At 43.1% G+C, this 19,934-nt stretch overlaps 2 protein-coding genes across 3 annotated transcripts; one reads left to right on the plus strand and one right to left on the minus strand.

The window, feature by feature from the left end:
* Positions 1-145: 145 nt before the first annotated feature.
* Positions 146-9,168, plus strand: FTSJ1 (FtsJ RNA 2'-O-methyltransferase 1). Of its 2 annotated transcripts, XM_081320382.1 has the most exons (10): positions 146-383; positions 1,846-1,915; positions 2,010-2,112; positions 2,255-2,333; positions 2,455-2,507; positions 2,740-2,793; positions 3,462-3,564; positions 5,877-5,960; positions 7,281-7,384; positions 8,000-9,168. In XM_081320382.1, the coding sequence occupies exons 1-10, from the start codon at positions 263-265 to the stop codon at positions 8,198-8,200; spliced, it is 972 nt and encodes a 323-aa protein (XP_081176508.1). In that variant the 5' UTR covers positions 146-262; the 3' UTR covers positions 8,201-9,168. The 2 variants fall into 2 exon arrangements, with proteins under 2 accessions (XP_081176508.1, XP_081176509.1); XM_081320383.1 differs by lacking the exon at positions 5,877-5,960.
* A 134-nt stretch (positions 9,169-9,302) lies between these two features.
* Positions 9,303-18,444, minus strand: LOC308663728 (organic solute transporter subunit alpha-like). The gene is made up of 7 exons (XM_081320381.1): positions 18,254-18,444; positions 17,795-17,946; positions 17,093-17,166; positions 15,739-15,894; positions 15,526-15,637; positions 12,140-12,392; positions 9,303-10,376 (listed from the first exon to the last, which is right to left on the minus strand). Exons 1-7 carry the CDS (start codon positions 18,396-18,398, stop codon positions 9,946-9,948), a joined length of 1,323 nt encoding a protein of 440 aa, XP_081176507.1. The 5' UTR covers positions 18,399-18,444; the 3' UTR covers positions 9,303-9,945.
* Between the last annotated feature and the right edge of the window lie 1,490 nt (positions 18,445-19,934).

The following is a 19,934-nucleotide window of genomic DNA, read 5'->3' on the forward strand; positions in this document are numbered from 1 at the left end:
ACCACGTGGCGTTCCGTGGCACCCTGGGAAACGGAGTCCTTTAGAACGTTAACTTCTCATTCAGCGCTCGAAATCGGGAGAATTAGACCTTACAACTCCCAGGATGCAGCGCCGTACAGTTAACTCGCTACGGGTAACTGTCGAAGACTGTCCTGGAGCTTTGCTGCAGAGCGCGGGGATACGTTTTCGGTGACGCGTGTTATGTGAGTTGCATTCGAAATCCGAAGGTATTTTAAGAGTCACCAGCCGCGCACAAGGGAAAATGGGACGCTCCTCCAAAGACAAACGTGACATTTACTACCGTCTGGCCAAGGAAGAAGGGTGGCGAGCTCGTAGTGCATTCAAACTTCTGCAGCTGGATGAAGAATATCACTTATTTAAAGGTAGGGAGAAAATATGCTCGCAAATTGCATCATGAGTTGATCACTAACGTATTTCTTGCTTTGCCAAAGCAGCTACTATTTTCCAGAGGTATCATAGTAAAGTATAATTCCATCACCCACCAGTGCTTTGAAGGGGCTGCATTGGAAGGTATGTGTGAGCACTGAGGCCAATGACACATTTTAGATCCATGGTTTATCCCATGAACCTATAATAGGGATTTGTTTAACACTTTTAGCTATTATCTTTCTTTCAAGAACATAAGGGTCATGCATGATCTTCTCTATATTGTTGAAAGAAAAATCTTAGTGTCCAGTCCAAGCCAGGAATAAACAAAATGGAGGCTGTTTGGAAAGAAGTTTGTTTATTTTGTTGCCAGAAACTTTAGTCACAGCAGCATGTTTCTGGGGTGGCTGACAAAATGGAGCTGGGTTTTTATACCTTCTTGGGCTTTTGTGTTTGGAGTTGTTCCTGTGGCATTGTATTTGAGGCTCTTCCTATTCCTGTGCAATAAACTTTGACCTGAGGTTGAGTGTGCCCTTTCGGTATTCTAATGGTGGGTTAATCCTATTATGTTCTAAAAGTCATGTCCTGCTTCCCTGGGGCTGGGGCTGATGGCTATGTCCTATCTTGGATTTTTTTGGGTGAGGGGTTGCTGGTTCTAATCCTATCACTCTGCTGTTATTAGCTATCAAATCTTGCTCCAAGGGATTTTGAAAGATCCTGATTTGAATGGGCTTCTGGAGATAGTATTTGCTCATGAGTGGAGCCTTAGTCTTTCTGAATAGGATTATCAAATCTGCTTTTCTGCCTTTAAGATCCTTTGGGGAAATATAACATTCTGCCTTTTTAAAATATTCCCCAAATATTTCCTTCTCTAGAAGGGTGGGGTGGGTGTTAACTTCCAACATTATCTTCACAATAGTCCTGAAAGTCAGCTGGACTGAGAGATAACAACAGACCCAAAGTAATCCAGGAATGGTCAAGTAGGGATTTGAACTTGGATCTCCACACTCTTAACCCTAACTCTATAAGCATTAGCATCTTTCCATTAAAAGAAGAATCGCTTTCCCATGTGTTGTGCATCCTAATTCCATGGAATTAAGATTGCTACAGAAGACAGAATATATATAGCTTATCAATCAGTCCTTATGTTTCAAGATTTATGAACTTGTACTTCCAGCCTCATACATTAACTGTGATGATTACCTTGAAATAAGCAAGCTATCCAAGGAAAGAAATATTACCACTGAACATGTGCAGAAAGCTACTTGTTCACAGCAAAAATAATACTATTTGGGAGGCAAGAGATAAGACCTCTGGAATTTTTACGAATTTTACAAATTGTTTATAAAACTTTACAATTTTTTTCAAATTTTTACAAAGCAAAATTTTATGTTTTGTGGTTTTCCTCCTCCAGTTGTATTGCAGTAATGCAATTATTTCTTCTTTTGCCCTTTCTAGGTGTCTCCCGGGCTGTAGATCTTTGTGCAGCACCTGGTAGCTGGAGTCAAGTTCTCAGCCGAAAGCTCAAGTAAGGAAACAATTTGCCTTCAGGGTGGTGGAAGGTTATGCCTCTCAGGGAGAGAGCAACATCATCCTACTTTCTTCTCTTTCCCTTTCTCCAGAGGAGAAGATCCCCAAAATGCAGATATCAAAATAGTGGCAGTAGATTTGCAAGCCATGGCTCCATTGCCAGGAGTCATTCAAATCCAAGGGGACATCACCAAGGTACGTGTTGTCTAATGAAGCCATATAGGAAATCCCATGTTCTGCTCCCATCCTAGCCCAGGGCAGAATATGACCCCTATTTTATTTTTATTTTTTTAAAAAATCCCCCTTGTTCTTCTTTGTTTTCCTCTTCTCTTTCTAGGTTTCAACAGCTCAGGAAATCATTCATCATTTTGAGGGGCAACCAGCCGATCTGGTTGTATGTGATGGAGCCCCTGATGGTAGGTCTCAACCTAGTCTTATCAAGGATTATCAACTTTGGCAGGCTGACATCTGTTTTCTTGTGGAAGGGGGAGAAGCTGCATTTGGTAGCCTTAATGAATGTTACTTTTGCTCTTGCAGTGACTGGACTCCATGATATAGATGAGTACATCCAAGCCCAACTGTTGCTTGCTGTAGGTATATTCTAATTTTATTCCCATGTCTGATGACTAAAGCAAACCACATAAGATGCTATGGGAGGTTGTTGTTTTTTCCCCTAAATTTCTTCCTCTTTTTTCCCCAAAGTATTATGAGATAGTGGTAGTTCTGTTGCCATAGAGACACCAGCAGATGCTAGAACTGTACTTAAAAATACTTCATCTGAATCAGCCATCCCACTGATGTTCTTTTTCCTCTTTTATCCAGGCCTTGAACATTACTACGCATGTCTTAAAGAAAGGGGGGACATTTGTAGCTAAGGTGAGCCATGCAGATGAAGAATCATTGGATATAACCAAGCACTTCTGGGTATCACTTATTCAAGCCTGCTTGTATCCAGCAGCACAGCAAAGTGAATAGTAGTTTTCCAACACTAGTTCTTGCCTTAGAGAATTAACTGATTCAATGCTGAAGCAAATGTGGTGGATTTCAGTGGGCAAGTGCAGGTCTGAATTTGCTGTCTGTCAGATCAAGGTGGATTTCACCTATTTCAGCAACAATCTGGGAAATAGCAGGTACTTCCAAACCTTGATTAGCAATTAACTTTGAGAGGACTTCAGATAACGTACAAACTTATTTGCCCATGCTATGTTGGGCTGTTGGGAGCTGTTGGTCACCAATATCCATAGAGTTGCAGCTGTATGACTGATATCCTTCGATGAAGACCTCTGAAAGTTTCAGTACTGTATTTTGTCATTTTCACTGTAACTGATGGGTTGGTGATCTTGGTATCACAGAACCTCAGATTGGGATTACTGCCAGAAGTACTAAGTTACTGCACCTAGCTGACAGGTCGCATTTCTTCTGGAGGTGCCCTCAATTTCTCTCTCTGCCTCTGCTCCTGGATTCATTGTCTCATTCAGTTTCTGTGACAGTGTAACAATGCAGCTAATCCAGGCATGATGTAGCATTTTGTTCTCCCATTTCAGATATTCCGAGGGAAGGATGTCACTCTTCTCTATTCCCAGTTGAATATATTCTTCCCTGATGTGACATGTGCCAAACCCCGAAGCAGTCGCAACTCGAGCATTGGTGAGTAACAGTTTCTTACACGACTGCTTCTTGCATGCTTATTGACCATTTTTGGTTCATGGGGAATCGTGCATCAAATCTGACAGAATTGGAAAGCTTTAATGGAATCATAGGTAAAGGTAAAGGTTTCCCCGCACATTCGTGCTAGTCGTTTCCGACTCTAGGGGCCAGTGCTCATCTCCATTTCAAAGCCGAAGAGCCAGCGCTTGTCCGAGGACGTCTCCATGGTCATGTGGCCGGCATGACTGGACGCCAAAGGTGCACGGAACGCTGTTACCTTCCCACCGTAGTGGTCCCTATTTTTCTACTTGCATTTTTACGTGCTTTCGAACTGCTAGGTTGGCAGAAGCTGGGACGAGTAACAGGCGCTCACTCTGCTATGCGGCACTCGGGATTCGACCCACCAGACTGCCAACCATCTGATCGACATGCTCAGTGTCCTAACCCACTAAGCCACCGCGTCCCTTTTTAATGGAATCATAGATATGCTGTTACTTTGGGTGGCTCATTTTGGATTCATTGATAACTGGGAAAAATGGAATGTATTGGACTTGCTTACATTTAACAAGGTGTTAACGTTTTTTCTACTATAGTTTATTTATCTAAACTTGATAGCACTTAAACTGGCTTTGCACTTAACTGTTTTTTTTAATTTAAAGTAAGAAAGCTTGGTGAACTTTTTTTTAAAGGTGAAACTATTTATTATGCTAAATCACATTCTTTTTTAATATATTGGGATACTGGGATTCATAAATATAAATATTGATTTGGTTATAGGTTATGGTTGAAATGTGGAATGTTTATTTCAATAGGATAAGTTGCTATTTGAGGTGAGCTTTCTTGGAAGTATTGCTATTTATAAGGGGAAAAAATATTGTACATTGGAACTTGTATTTTGTAAAGAGAAAAGGCCTGTGTGTTGAGTTAAATTTTGATTTTATTTTGTTTGTGTAAGGATATTTTATGCCTTTTAAATGGGATTTTGCTACAGAAAAGTTAAGATATGGGTTAATATATGTTAATGCTAATATTTTAGAGCTCTGTTGTTTTTTGCAGATAATCGGATTGTAAATGATGTTACTTAGCTATTGATAAGAAATACGTTCTGGGATAAAGAGTTTTATATTAGTTAACTAAGAGGAAGCGAAAAAAGATTGTAGAGGATGGGAGGTCACAGGGGGAGGGGCTATTTTGTTTTTCTTACTTTCTTGCACTTTTATCTTTTTTTTCTTTAATTGTATTATTTTTATTGCTCATTTGAAAACTTAATAAAATCCTAGTTTTCATCTCAAAATAAACATCCATCTATTTCCAGGCAAATAGTTGAAAAACAGAGCTGCTCTAGAAGGAGGATGTCAACCATGCTATAAATAATCTGTGAATTTCTCCTAATCACATATATTATCCATGAACTGGACATATTTCTTCTTCCTCTTTGATCTTCTAAAATAAAAATAAGTATTTTGTGGGTGTAGAATAAAGCATGCATGCTGAGATCTTAAATGCAAACCAATTGTATTGGCATTCAGTTCTGAGTGGAAAACATAATTCTTTTGAGACCTAATTTGTATCTGTATCTTTTAGTTTCTGAATAGTTTTTTTCTGGATTTAATTCAGTGACTTTGGTCCTTGTTTGCTTCAATACGAAAAACTCCCACATTTTTATATTTTTAAGAGAGATAATTCTTAATTTACTTTTACATATAATTGTAGAGTTGCCATTTAGGGTTACCATCACGTGTGACTTCTGTAGCCTTATGCCTAATTCCTAAGTGTGAAAGGATCTGAGTCAGGAGGATAATTCATAAAAAATCAAGGGGGTTGCCTATGTATGGTCTCCCATTAGTGATTCTCCTATGCACTGTAAGAACAGCAAGGTTCCCTTTTTTGCTGATCCTCAAGTCAACCTATTCATTCTACTCTGAAAAAGCCCACAACAACCAGTTCCAGCACAGCCCATTTTGCCCTGTGCTCTTTCTTGGCTATTGCACTGTCCAGTGAGAGTTCGGTCTATAAATGTACAACAGGGGTCTTCAAACCTGGCCCTTTTATGACTTGTGAACTTCAACTCCCAGAATTCCTCAGCCAGTGTGCCTGGCTGAGGGATTCTGAGAGTTGAAGTCCACAAGTCATTAAAAGGGCCAAGTCTGAAGACCCCTGATGTACAGCATGTGTACTGCTTCAGTGCAGAGTGTAGCTTTATTTTAGGCAGATAGAGGTATGTTATTTGCACTCTTCTGTGACTTAATTGAGGGAACTGAAGAGGACTGAAGAAGAGGCATCCAAAGCTTTAACTTCCTTTCCATTTTCAGAAGCCTTTGCTGTTTGCCGAAACTATAGTCCCCCTGAAGGTTATGTGCCAAACATGTCCAATCCCCTATTGGATCATTGTTATGGTAAGAAACCTTGAAGAGAAGAGGGTATTGTTGTTGATATGCTGGGAAATGTGGGAGAAGGATGCTGAAAAAAGGGGGTGAATGGTTCGAGTTATTTGTAGGAACATTGTAAGTGATGAGATTTTGGGAGTGATTGATGCTATTATCTTGAGAAATAGCAGATTTCCGTACCCTAAAGGCTTCTAAGCAGAAAGTGGATGGCCATCTATCTGAGATGCAATATTAATTGGTTTCCTGCATTGGAAAGAAATTGGCCTAGATGATCTTCGACTGTATGGCCCTTGTTGCTGCTGGTGGTAATTAAGGAGGGGCATGTGCTTAGACTGCTATTCTTTTTCTCAGAGAACTCTGAGCAGCAACTGCAGGCAGAACTTGTTTGTTACCTGCTCTTGAAATCAGTTGAAACATCTTGAGAAACTAAAAGTCAAGGAAAGGGAGGAAAGAATCTTTGGTGAAAGAAGGAAACTTCTTGGATGGAGGAACCAGAAGGCAAATTATACTGGCTCAATTTTGCTGTTTCCAGCCAGCAAGAGATTAATTGTGAGCCTAGATTATAATGCAGTTTAATGTAAACTGTCCTCAATACTTTAGGGAACATTAGACAACCTTTGAAGTACCTTGGTTGAAAACCTGTTGCCCAGTAATACACCATTTTACCTAGGTAAAGGTAAAGGTTCCCCTGCACATGCGTGCTAGTCGTTTCCAATTCTAGGGGCCGGTGCTCATCTCCGTTTCAAAGCCGAAGAGCCAGTGCTTGTCCGAGGACGTCTCCGTGGTCATGTGGCCGGCATGACTGGACGCCAAAGGCACACGGAACGCTGTTACCTTCCCACCGGAGTGGTCCCTATTTTTCTACTTGCATTTTTACATGCTTTCGAACTGCTAGGTTGGCAGAAGCTGGGGCGAGTAACAGGCACTCACTCTGTTACGCGGCACTCGGGATTCGACCCGCCAAACTGCCGACCTTCTGATCGACAAGCTGAGCGTCCTAGCCCACTGAGCCACCGTGTCCCTACAGTTAAAGGGTACACACAGACAAATATGAGAAGTTAGGAAGGAGGAGGGAGAAATTTTGCTTATTGTTTCTTTGTGCAAACATCAGAACATAAATCACCACAAAAACTACCTCTGCCCTAAAAATTTTCCTAAGGAAATGTTTGGGTTGCAAGAAACTTCCTCAGTTGTGGAAGAGAAGCACAAGTAGAACAAATCTATGAATATTTAGGTGAGGACAATAATTAGAAGGGGGTCCTGTTGCAGGCAAGTGTGTAAAGAGAGTACTAATTGTCTTCTCGCTTTTGTGATCTCTCTTCACTACAGATGTGGATTTTAATCAGCTGGAGGGTCCCAATCGGGTCATTGTCCCTTTCCTGGCTTGCGGCGATCTGAGTGCTTACGATTCCGATCGGACCTACCCGCTACAAGTAAGGCCTGGTGTCCTGTTGGTGTAGCAGGTGATCTAGAAATAAGCAGAGATGGCTCATCCAAAATCATTTTCACATGAACCAGACTTGCTGAGCTTTTAGTTGGGAAAAATGTAAACCCAGCAACTAAGCAGCAGGTTTGAATAGATAGATGCAGATCCCGTTCTTTGTCCAACCCTTTGTCCAACCCTTTTCTCCAGCAAAAAAAAAGGGGGGGTACCTACAGTTGGTGCCAAGTGTTTGAATCCACTCACAGGACAAGAGCTCTGGTGCCTTAGAACAGCGCCGCCACCCCCAACCTCTTGGGCACCGGGGACAGTTAGATGGAGAGAGGTTTTTCCGTGGACTGGAGGGGACATGGTTTCGTGCACTGCCTGCATCCCACGGATGGGACTTCGCTTGTTTGCTTGGCCTGGTTGCGTTGCATGCCGCAGACCGGTGCTGGTTCATGGACTGGGAGTTGGGGACCGCTGCCTTAGAACTGTTGGCAAGGAAGCTTGACAGCCGGCAGAGAGAAATTTGGAAAAGAAGGAATGTTGGGAGTCTGGTGTTCCCACCGGGGGCAGCTTCCTAGATGAGCTAATGTAAGCTTTTCTCTTTCTCCCATGGGGTCAGCTGGATCCTGAGAAGGAGTATACCTACGTGCCCCCGACCCAGCCGCCTATCCGTCCTGCCTACGAAGAAGCCTGCTTCTTAAAGAAACACAACCTCCTTACCAAGGAACAAGGGCCCCAGCCTCAGCTTTCAGGGCCGGGGGCTTCAAATTTTCCTCTAGAGACGGAGGTCGTAGACGCCCTGGAGGAACTGTCAGTGTAACATAGTCACAGGACTCGGGAGAGAAAAATATGACCCTGTGCCAGGTTGAAAGACTACATTTTATCTTCTGCGGGAGCAAAGGCAGAGAAGATGAGCTTGTCTGGAGAGTTGGACCTTTGAGGGTGCTTGTTCTCAGGGCACATTAGTACTACTACAACAGGCCTTCGGAGGCATACTGAAATGCCAAAGAACTTTGCCCTTCCAATATATACACATAATCCTAGACAACCTGGCTATCCAGCAGCAGGCTTCAGAAAGAGACTGCATATAACAAGAGATTGGCCAGGGCAGGGGTAGGCAACCTTGGCTCTTTTATGACTCGTGGACTTCAAGTTCCAGAATTCCTCAGCCAGCTATGCTGGCTGAGGAATTCTGGGACTTGAAGTCTACGAGTCATAAAAGAGCCAAGTTTGCCTTACCCTGGGCTAGGGCTTTCATGCAGGGCTGTCATGTTAAGACAACCTGGCTTTACAGAGCAGCTTGAGAGTCTTGTCTCTTTCATCCCCACTTCCTGCCTTTTTTTTTCCTCCCCTTTTCCAAAGGGGAGAACTTGTAAAGCCACGGTCACTTCTTCTTCGTCCCTTTTTCAGTTTGCCCTACTCCTATATCTCCAGATCTGCATGAGGGTGACGACCGAAGCAACTGCAGAGATGGAGTGCTTTTGCAGGGCTCTTTATCTCAATCATAGATACTGCGAGCGAGCTAGGAAGGGGAGTGTAGTTTCACTCCAGACAGTAATAGGCCTATTGAGGTAACTGAAACATTGCATCTTTGTCAGTTCTGTTCTAAAGTCAGAAGATGTGTAACTTGAATGCTCGTTTAATGTCAGATCTAGGGATAAAAGCTGCACATGAGCTTGCTCTTGTTAATTTAAAGGATATTTAACTTAATTTCTGGTTAGTGTGCACCTTTTCCTATTTTATTGCTCAAAACTGCAGCATTTATTTTAATAAAAAAATTATCATTTCTTCAATGCTTTCTTCAGTACAGACCAGCCAAAATTTCTCCTTAGACTAAGTAACTTTAACAGGTTCCAGGAAAATATTCAGCGTGGCCGGTGGCGGAGACCTTTAATCAGCAACATTCTTCATGACTTGATCAGATGTTCCTAATTTCTCTTGCTCAGCTTCTTTTAAGTGCTTCTAGCTTAATGACAGCAAGAATGGATTATTTGCCAATTTTTCTCTCAAACAAAGCACATACAAAAGTATAGTCTGCAGATTAAATGCAAATTCCTAGGTTTTCTCAGTGTGTTGAATCCTATCCTTTTGTACAAACCTGGATTTGTATGATGCATGAAGCCATAAAGCAGCCAGACATATTTTAGTTTAATGAGTCCTGCAAACAAGAGTTGTGCAGTGTTGAACAAGAATGGCCTTTAATTTCCTATGCCACTTGAAAAATGCTTCACAAGAAAATAAGTTAGGCTTCCAGACAGAGTAAGAGGAAAAGGAGAAGTATAAAGAGGTTACAGAGGAAAAGAACAATGGCTCTTATTTTCCCAACATGTCTTCACAATACACTCCTGAGGCAGTTTAGCCATGGCTAGAACAAGGGTTCTCCACCTAATACAGAAGCGCTGAAATCTCCCACAATATTATATTTCTGGGCATATCTCCACACAGATGCACATTCTTGCCTGGTCATACCTGGAGTTCAATATCCCTCCACACTACTCTGTATGCCTTGACATTATGCATACTTCTGAATTCAGCTGTCACTGTGTCTCCAACCTCTAAAGATGGCTATACCGCAGAGGCTCCATTTGCTTCCATTTTGCTAACGTGGGATTGAATTTGGATTTCACTTGACGCTTCAGTTCCAGGTTGTTGTAGGCTTAACCTAAGTCCCTCTGTCTTCAGGGCTTCTCTCTGGCAGCCAAGTCCCCAATTTTGCTGCTGTCTGTTCCCAGGCTCCTTTCCAATGAAATCAAAGCGGTCCAGGGGAGAATGTTCAATTGTACAGAAAGCCTCATCACAGAGGTAGCCAGGGTTTGTTCCCTCCACAGATACACCGTCAGCAGGACTACCACGACCAGATGGGCCCTCCTGGATCTGGGAGGCTTGATGGTGGATGACCTGCTGAGCTTCCATGGAGGGTTCAACTCTTCGGAAAGAATAATGAGCAAATACGCCAATAAGGAACATCTCAATGGCCAAAGCATAGTAGTAGATCACTGGAAAGATAAAAGAGAAGTATGAAGATAGGGTAGCCCAGAGAAAGGATGTTATTTGCTGACCTCTCAATTCCTTAGGAGCATAAACACACGACCGGACGACATCAGGTTGAGGAAATACGGTCTATGTGTTTTGATTTTGCACAAATCCTGAAAATGGGGTGACGTGTGCAAGGCAGCTTCCTTTTTGTAAAAGTAGCCACAAAAATACTTTTGAAAGTGTGAGGGCAGTGCCTAAGGAAAACAGAAAAGATCTTGCAGAACGTCTCTATTTGTAGAACAAACAAAGCTGCAACAAATTCTTCAAAAAAGGCGCTATGCGCTTTGTAACTTTTGACAAATCGAGACCTTCAGCTTGAACTATTCATCGTGAGGCAGGCACCTGCGTAATCTTTGGAAAGGAGCAGAATCGGAGCTTCCGAGTCCTTTTTCTGCAACTCCCAAGATACAAGGCAAGCTGGTGCATTGCTGCTACCCCTGCCACTGCAGACAGCAAGATCGCTAGGTGGGTGCACCTACATTCAGGCAAGGAAGTCATACTTCACTGTACTTGTGCTTCAAAGCTAGACTCATCTACTGTTCCCAAGCCATTTTTTCCCCCTCATGTCTACTGGAGTATTGTAATGTGCTCTACGTGACGCTATTCTTGAAGAGTATTCGGAAGCTACAAATTACACAAGGCAGCTGCATGGACACTCCTAGGGGGCCCTAGGTTGACTCATGAAACACCATGGTTGTGTAAGCCAGTTTGCTTCTGGGTGCAATTCAAGCTATTGGTTATTACCTTTAAAGCCCTTAATGGCGTGGGACCTGGCTACCTGCAGAACCATCCCACCTCAGTGGGATGAGCCCACTCCACTCACTCTGGCAGAAGTGGCCTGCTGTGGATCCCATCAGTCAAGGAACTTCAGCTGGAGGGGTCTAAAAGAGCCCTTTCTGCCAGGGCTCCCCACCCTCGGGAATATCATGTCGCTGGAGATGAGATCTGCCTCCCACCTTCCAGGCCATGGTTGCCCAACCCCCAGGCTGCAGACCAGTGGCAGTCCATGGCCTGCCAGAAACCAGGCCATGTGGGTGAGAGAAAACCCATCCACACACACACACGTGGGATGCAGACAACCGTGTGAAAATAGCCCCCCCCCCAGCCTGCGGGAAAACCGCTCTCCACGGAACTGGACCTTGGCACCTTCCAAAAGGGCCTCAAAACCTGGCTATGCCAATAGGCTAGGGTAGGGGTAGGCAACCTTGGCTCTTTTATGACTGATGGACTTCAACTCCCAGCATTCCTGAGCCAGCCATGCTGGCTCAGGAATTCTGGGAGTTGAAGTCCAAGAGTCATAAAAGAGCCAAGGTTGCCTACCCCTGGGCTAGGGGTTCCAATGGAGGTGTTTCATGCTGGAGGTGGTTGGTGGACTGAGAAGATCCCAGCTCCATCTTGGTCGTGTACTTGTTCCTGGTTTACCCGATTTTTGTTAATTTTAATGTTTAACATTTCTAAGTTCTTTTATTTTATTCTTTTTACAATGTTGGGAAGCGAAATGGGTGGCATACAAGTTTAATAAATGTATGTATGTATGTATTGGTATGTTTAGGCTCCTCGTTATTCAACTGCTAAGGGAAAAAAACCTACAGTACAACCACCTAGCGAAAGCACAGAAAACATTCTTGCTAAAAGGCTTAATTGGCCACTTGCCAAAGTCTCTTAAGTCTCTTAAGTCCACCCGTTCCACCTATAAACCACGTGCCTCATGGAGATGACTTACTTTGGGAGCGGGTAACAGGCGAGAGAGAAGGGCTGCAAGGAATGGCACCTAAGGCTCCCATTGTCTCCACGATTCCACTCTGCAGCCCGCAAAGGACAAGAACCAAAATGATGCAGACAAACTTGTAGCGCAGGTTGTAGCCCTCGAGGGCTGGCTTGGTGGCCTTGTAAAAGAGCAAATAGCCATAGAAGGAGAGGAAGGTGGAGATGGCTATGATGACATTGATGTAGGAATTGGGATTGGTGTAGCCCACCTGGAAGAGAAAAAGTCACGACACACTACGGGTCTTCTCGGTTGTGACCCACAGAAAGCCATAAGTTGATTTTAACCCTCCTGAATTTGAAAGGCAGGCCAAAAAACCTTTGGCTTAAGAAAGTTCCTGAACATTATCTCTCTAGAGCAGACATGTCAAACACAAAGCCCGGGGGCCAGATCCGGCCCGCAGAGTGGTTTCATGCGGCCCGCGAAGCCACCCTGGAAACAGTGAGGGACCGGCCGCCACTGCCTTGGCCCTGGCCCAGAGACCCTCCTTCTGCCAGAGACCCTCAGATCTGTGCCACTCCTGCCCAGGCCCCCATAGGCACCCTTGATGCGAATGATGCAGAGCTGGCCACGCCCACCCAGTAGGCCATACGCACTCTAGCCACGCCCACCCAGTAGGCCACGCCCACCCTGGCCATACCCACCCGGCCCCCTGAGGGCAACCGCAATGCTGATGTGGCCCTCAATGACATTGAGTTTGACACCCCTGCTCTAGAGCAACCCTAGGATATTGTGCACAGTGATTCTATAAGAAAAGTCTTCTGTTTTTCAACATGCTAAGACTATTAAAAGTATTAGTTTCTTCCTAATCTCTGTAATATATCTAAGAAGAGGATGGATTTGTTTTGTTTGGCTTTTTACTGGAGCTAAAAACTGTTTAATCAGTTACAAAACTGGCCACTTGCACCTGCAGGGGTCCTTCTTTCTTCACTGTCTTTGGATTACCATTTGTCTGAAATGGTATAGGGTTTCCTGCCTGAGCAGGGGGTTGGACTAGATGACCTCCAAGGTCCCTTCCAACATTACTGCTGCTGTTGTTGTTGTTGTTAACCAGGGAGTAGAAGAAAAAGTTCAGTGAGGAGTGAACATCTTTAATAGCCTTGGGATGCAGATTTACTAATACAGGAAAGGATTCAATGGAGAAACTTGAAAAGGAGTCTTCCACACTATAGTATGGCATTTTGTGGCATTCCACAGCTGTCAATTATATACATTACTTTCAAAATGAGACAGCTGCGGTATTATCCACAACATCAATATATTTCCCTTAGATAGAAGTATACAGTTGCAAGAAAAAGTATGTGAACCCTTTGGGATTATGTGGAGTTTTGCATGAATTGGCCATAAAATGCGCTCTAAACGTCATGTAAGTCACAACAATAGAAAAACACAGTCTGCTTAAAATAATACTACACAAACATTAGCTGTTGTCATGTTTTAATTGAACATAAGATGGAAACATTCACAGTGCAGGGTGGAAAAAGTATGTGAACCCCTAGCCTAATGACTTCTCCAAGAGCTAATTGGAGCCAGGAGTGAGCCAACCTTGACTCCAATCAGTGTGATGATATTGGATGTGTTGCTGACAGCCGTCCTGCCCTTTAAAAACACACACCTGTTTTGGGTTTACTGGTCTCAAGAAGCACTGTCTGATGTGAACCATGCCTCGCAGAAAAGAGCTCTCAGAAGACCTACGATCAAGAATTGTTGACTTGCATGAAGCTGGAAAGGGTTACAAAAGTATCTCCAAAAGCCTTGATGTTCATGTGTCCACGGTAAGACAGTCTACAAATGGAGAAAGTTTAGCACTGTTGCTACTCTCCCTAGGCGTGGTCATCCTGTAAAAATGACTGCAAGAGCACAGCGCATAATGCTTAATGAAGTAAAGAAGAATCCTAGAGAGTCAGCTAAAGACTTACAGAAATCTCTGGCACATGCTAACATTTTTGTTGACACATCTACAATAAGGAAAACATTAAACAAGAATGGAGTAAATGGGAGGACACCACGGAGGAAACCATTGCTGTCCAAAAAAAATATTGCAGCAAGTTTGAAGTTTGCAAAAGAGCACCTGGATGTTCCACAGCACTACTGGCAAAATATACTGTGGACAGATGAAACCAAAATTGAGTTGTTTGGTAAAAACACACAACACTATGTGTGGAGAAAAAAAGGCACAGCATACCAACATCAAAACCTCATCCCCACTGTAAAACATGGCGGAGGGAGCATCATGGTTTGGGGCTGCTTTGCTGCCTCAAGGCCTGGACGGATTGTTGTCATTGATGGGAAAATGAATTCCAGAGTTTATCAGGACATTTTGCAGGAAAACGTACGACCATCTGTCTGCCAATTGAAGCTCCGCAGAGGATGGGTGATGCAACAGGACAATGACCCAAAACATACAAGTAATTCAACAAAACACTGGCTTCAACAGAACAGAATACGCCTTCTGGAGTGGCCCAGTCAGAGTCCTGACCTCAACCCAATTGAAATGCTGTGGCATGACCTTAAGAGAGTGATTCACACCAGACATCCCAAGAATATTGCTACACTGAAAGAGTTTTGTGAAGAGAAGTGGTCCAAAATTACTCCAGATCGTTGTGCAGGTCTGATCTGCAACTACAGGAAACGTTTGGTTGAGGTTATTGCTGCCAAAGGAGGGTCAACCAGTTATTAAGTCCAAAGGTTCACATACTTTTTCCACCCTGCACTGTGAATGTTTCCATCTTATGTTCAATTAAAACATGACAACAGCTAATGTTTGTGTAGTATTATTTTAAGCAGACTGTGTTTTTCTATTGTTGTGACTTACATGACGTTTAGAGCGCATTTTATGGCCAATTCATGCAAAACTCCACGTAATCCCAACGGGGTTAACATACTTTTTCTTGCAACTGTAGCCATTCTCAGATTGTTTTGTTCAGCCAAATCTTGGTGATAACCAAGACAAGCTTCATTGCTCCACCAGATGTAATACCATGTTCATTCTAGTTATCTCAATCCAATGGAAATGTCTATCAACCAAACATGTAAGATAAATTATTTCCACCCACCCATGGAAAAAGCCTCTTGACCATTCTCCTACTTCAGAGGTCTCCAACCTTTTGGGCACCAGGGACCGGTTCTGTGGAGGAAGGTTTTTCCACAGACCAGAGAGTGTGGGGTTTTGTGTGCTGCCTGCATCCCACGGATGGGGCTTTGCTTGTTTGTGCGGACCAGTTGCTGGCATGCCACGGCCTGGCACCAGTCCACGGACCAGGGATTGGGGACCCCTGCTCTAGTTAACAGGAGTTCTCTCCTTTGCTTATAGTCTATGAATTTCAGGGCCCAAAATTACTCACAGCACCGTAGTCATATTCGTCATCAGTCCAGAGGATAAGGGTGATGAAGAAGAGGATGGTCCGGATGAGGGAGAGCTGATACACTGCCACAGTCATACATCGCAAGTTTGCTCTGCCAGGGTGGGTGAGGGGGACAGAGAGAAGAAGGTCAAAGAGCGACTCGCTATGTGATAAAGAGGAGGGAAAGTAAGGAAGGTTAAAAATGTCTCTTACCGATTGGCAGCAATCTCAGGAAGGCAACAGCAGCAGCAGCATGGAAAAGGGTTCGGAGAAACGTGCTGCCCTGCCAGTTGCTGGACCATCTGTTCTGAGCCGCCAAAGAAGTCCCGGATCAACGCAAGGAACTTCCAGAGGGTGATGGAGTGGTATCTGCAGCAATAAGAATAGGAACATGATGTAAAACGTACACCAGCTAGGAGGTAGAGAAGAAGAAATCTGAGTGGCCTATTTCAGCTTCCCCGGGATACCCAAACTGAAATATGGAATGTTTATTTTCAACACTTATTTCAACGGCTGCTCATTTTGAAGATAGAAAACATAATTGACAAGCCATAACTATCAGGGAGATTGGTACGGAAAACTGAGGGTTGGGGTGCAACTCTATGACTTCTGCTCCTATGCCTATTTTCAAGGCTAGAGAGACCTACAATAAACAAACTCCAATGAAGACTAAAATACTGACTGGTAGTAGGTCAATCTGAGATCCAATTACTAATTTCTGGTGAATTAAATCGTCATGCATCTGCACGCGTACGGTAAGAAAGACAATCATATGGCGAAGGAATTGGACTCTGTCATCTAGATGGCCCAGCCATACATTTTATTGTTATGTATCTTAAACAAAAATCAAAAGAATTGTTGTTCAATTAGAGAGCAGATGCTTTTCATGTAGAAAATCTCAAGCATCTTCAGCAAAAACAGCAGAAAAGAACCTGTTTTGGTTCCCAATAGGCTACAGGCACTGAGAAATCAGGGCTCATATTTACATGCACACAAGTTAGATGACTGCAGATATTAACACATGAATTTCCACACATAGCCATCTCGACCATTTGTCTGAAATGGTGTAGGGCTTTCTGCTTGAGCAGGGGGTTATATTAGAAGACCCCCAATGTCCCTTCCAACACTGTTATTCTGTTAGATTCAAGGAAGCTAGTTTGACTCTCAGAGACAGTATTTTTCTTATGCTGATGGCAACTTCCATGCACTGGACAACAGATAGGACTTCAGGAAGAGGAAGAGATATTTCCCTCCACATTTTCCACTGTACAAAGGGTGCAGGAGAAATGATTGAGAATCTAAGGCATGTTTGGATTCAATTTCCTGCTTTTACTGTAAAGGATCAAGATTGAAATTTGAAGCACACTACGCTACAAGGCCTAGCTCAGATAAATAACCCAGCATAATTCAATGCCTGGGGTTAGAATGCTGAAATTCTTTGCATTTGTTTTCAAGGGTGAAAGCTGCTAGTACAATTCCTTTGACGAGCTGGAGCAGAAGTTGCGGTGCAGTTGGAGTTTTCTGCATTCCCCCCCCCCCTCGATTGTCCCCATGCTAAGAAACTTACATGGAAGCCACAAAGTTACAGACAAAGGAAGCTCGAGGGATGTACAAACAGATGAGGGAGGTGAGGTTGAATACCTGTTTGAGGACAGTATAAAGATAGATTTGTACCTTTTAAATTTAAATTTTTCCTAGCACCCCACAAGTATTCCTATGCACTCTATCATTCCTGAGATTAGTACTAAACACTCTTCTTTTTTGATTGCTACTCCACCCACAAAAGAGATGAACAAACATCTAGGCAGAATTTATACAGTACATGCTATTTCCCCGTAGTGTGATATTTTCACTGTGCAGTTTGACCTACTGGTATTCTGAGATGTTACATTTAGCACTCAGATCTTAGTGGCTCCTGAAAGAAGAGCCTGTCGTGATGATTTTGTTGCTATAGCAAAGGCCACCATTCTATCTTCCAGCAACAACTGGTGTGGGTTTGTAAAGAAGCGGTTGTCAATGATCTATCACAAGAAGACTTGAATCATGGCCTGTATGTCATAACCCTATTTCTTCTTGAATAAATTATGAGGAGTGATCTTGAGCTATGCTTTGCTGCAGTCCTATTTAAAAAAAAGAGCTTGCTTGTGGCAGCTGCTACTGGACACAAATTTGCTAAATAAACTACTCTATGGAGGAATTCAATGAGTTTTCTAAACCTTAGATTCAAGAACATATACTTAGTGGTGGGGTTCCTTCTCTCCATTCTTACCGGATAAACTCCCAGGATCCAAAGTAAGACACTGGTGCGATGGGAACTCTTGCCATGTCGTAAGAAGAAGCCTATTTGTTCCAGAAACAGACCAACTTGCACAAGACCCAGGAATACTGGGATTAAGAAAATCCAGATCTGAGCCTTGATAACTGTGGGAGACAGGCAAATGTGGTTTGGAGAGATGAGAGCAGATTCTAATCTCCATTCCCAATTCCTGCTGGAAGTCCTATTTTATTGAATTCCCTCCCTTTTAATCCAAAATGTTGTAGAACACGCTTGCTCTTGTAACAGAGACTTTGCATTGACCAGAATGCTCCTGTTACTACTTGGCCATGATTGGCCAAACTGTATGTATGGGATGATGCCTTTATTCTGTCTTTTCTCCATCTTTCACCATTCATTACCAGAACCTCAACTTATCCGGGCTGCAGCTTTCCACAAATTCCCCATCCTCACCTTGGAAGATCTCGGATGACAGAGGCAACTGATCGCTGATAAGGGAGCAGTTTGGGTCACGCGCCATTTTCTTTTCACTGGGACAGGTACCACTCCCCAGCCAATGACTTCCTCCTTTCTTATCATTAGTCACTGAATTAATCATTGACACAGGCTAAGATGGGCGTCTTGGCAACGGGGCCAAGTCCAGCTTTCTTCACCTGCCATGAATTCCTGAATGCATCCGATAAAATTAAAAAACGGTTACAGTCCTAATCTTTTAGCAGTATGAATCTGTAGAGAATACACTGCTATCAAGCTTGGAGTTTCCTCTAGAGCAGCGGTTCTCAACCTTTTCTTCACCATGGATCCCCTTTAAATACTTAATATACTTCTTCGCCACCAAGACTTAACTCAAGATTTAAATAATGACATTTCTTCAAGCCTTTGCAGAACCCCTGTGACATTGTGGCCCCTCCCAGTGGTCCGTGGACCATAGGTTTAGAACCACTGCTCTAGAGGGTAAACTACTCCTATGTGTAGAGCAGGTTTTCACAGTATTAAGTATTACACAAGTATTACAGTATTAAGCCATACGCAATCTTGAAGATCCTATTTTACAAACAGAAGCCTAGGGTCAGCTCAGCTGAAAGCAGGCATATACATAGAATGAAGGCTACTGCTAAGCTTGTAAGCCGCCCTGAGTCTTCGGAGAAGGGCGGGATATAAATGTAATAAAAATAAATAAATAAATACGTATTTTCCAACACATAGAATGTCCTTTTGTGAATATCAACCACAATAGTCGAATCTCACGGACTAATTTTGAAATGATGGTTATGATATCTAAACCTTGGATTTTTTGCCCTCTTCTCTTCATCTGCAAATAAACTGCTCCACCACATTGGTTAAGGAATGAGATTTTCTTGTAGGGTGGCCTTCTGAGGCTGCTCAAGCTGTAATTGGGCTTGTCTTGTGATATAATTAAATGCAGGGAAACTGCCTTGTGGAAGAAAGGGTTGAGAGTTGGCTAAAATTCCTGCTCAGGAATGACGGGCTTGTCTCAGAAATGTCAAACGTCAAATGCAATCTATCTGGGGAAACTGATGAGTGAAATGGAAGCGAGAGAGAAAAAGAGATGATTTAGCTTTTTGTTCCTACATCCTCTTTTGCTCCGAAAACCAAAATCCCAACCTATTTGACACCTGTTTATATAATAGCATAGATTAAAACAAATAACTGTCACAGTCACATACAACTTCATTATGTTCTAGTTTTTTGCATCTCAGCAGGTATCGGCACTTGGTTATACTCTTCTTTGGACTCAAAAGCTAAGCAGGGTCAGGCTTGGACAGGTAACTTGATGGGAGAACACTTGGAAATTGCAGGAGTGCAGGTTTCATGAGATAGTGGGAAAAATATCTGGGAAAAGCCAATATAGCAAGGCATTTTATTGCTGCCAAGAATACTACGTGGGTGAATCCATGAGGTCCCCAGGATTTTAAGTTTGAATTTTGACTCTGGTTTTAATATTCAGCTTCTCTGTGAAGTAGGATGAATGAGATGAATGAAATTGTCATTCTGATATCTTTTTTTTTTAAAGGGTGATTGTAGAAATGCAAAGCTTTCTTAGCTTCTCAGGGAAACCAGACTGGTTATAACCAACAGCACAATTTGGGCAGTCATCCAAGTATGATGGTTC

The sequence above is a fragment of the Vipera berus genome, assembly GCF_964194415.1.
Source record: "Vipera berus genome assembly, chromosome: 2".
Lineage (NCBI taxonomy): Eukaryota > Metazoa > Chordata > Lepidosauria > Squamata > Viperidae > Vipera > Vipera berus.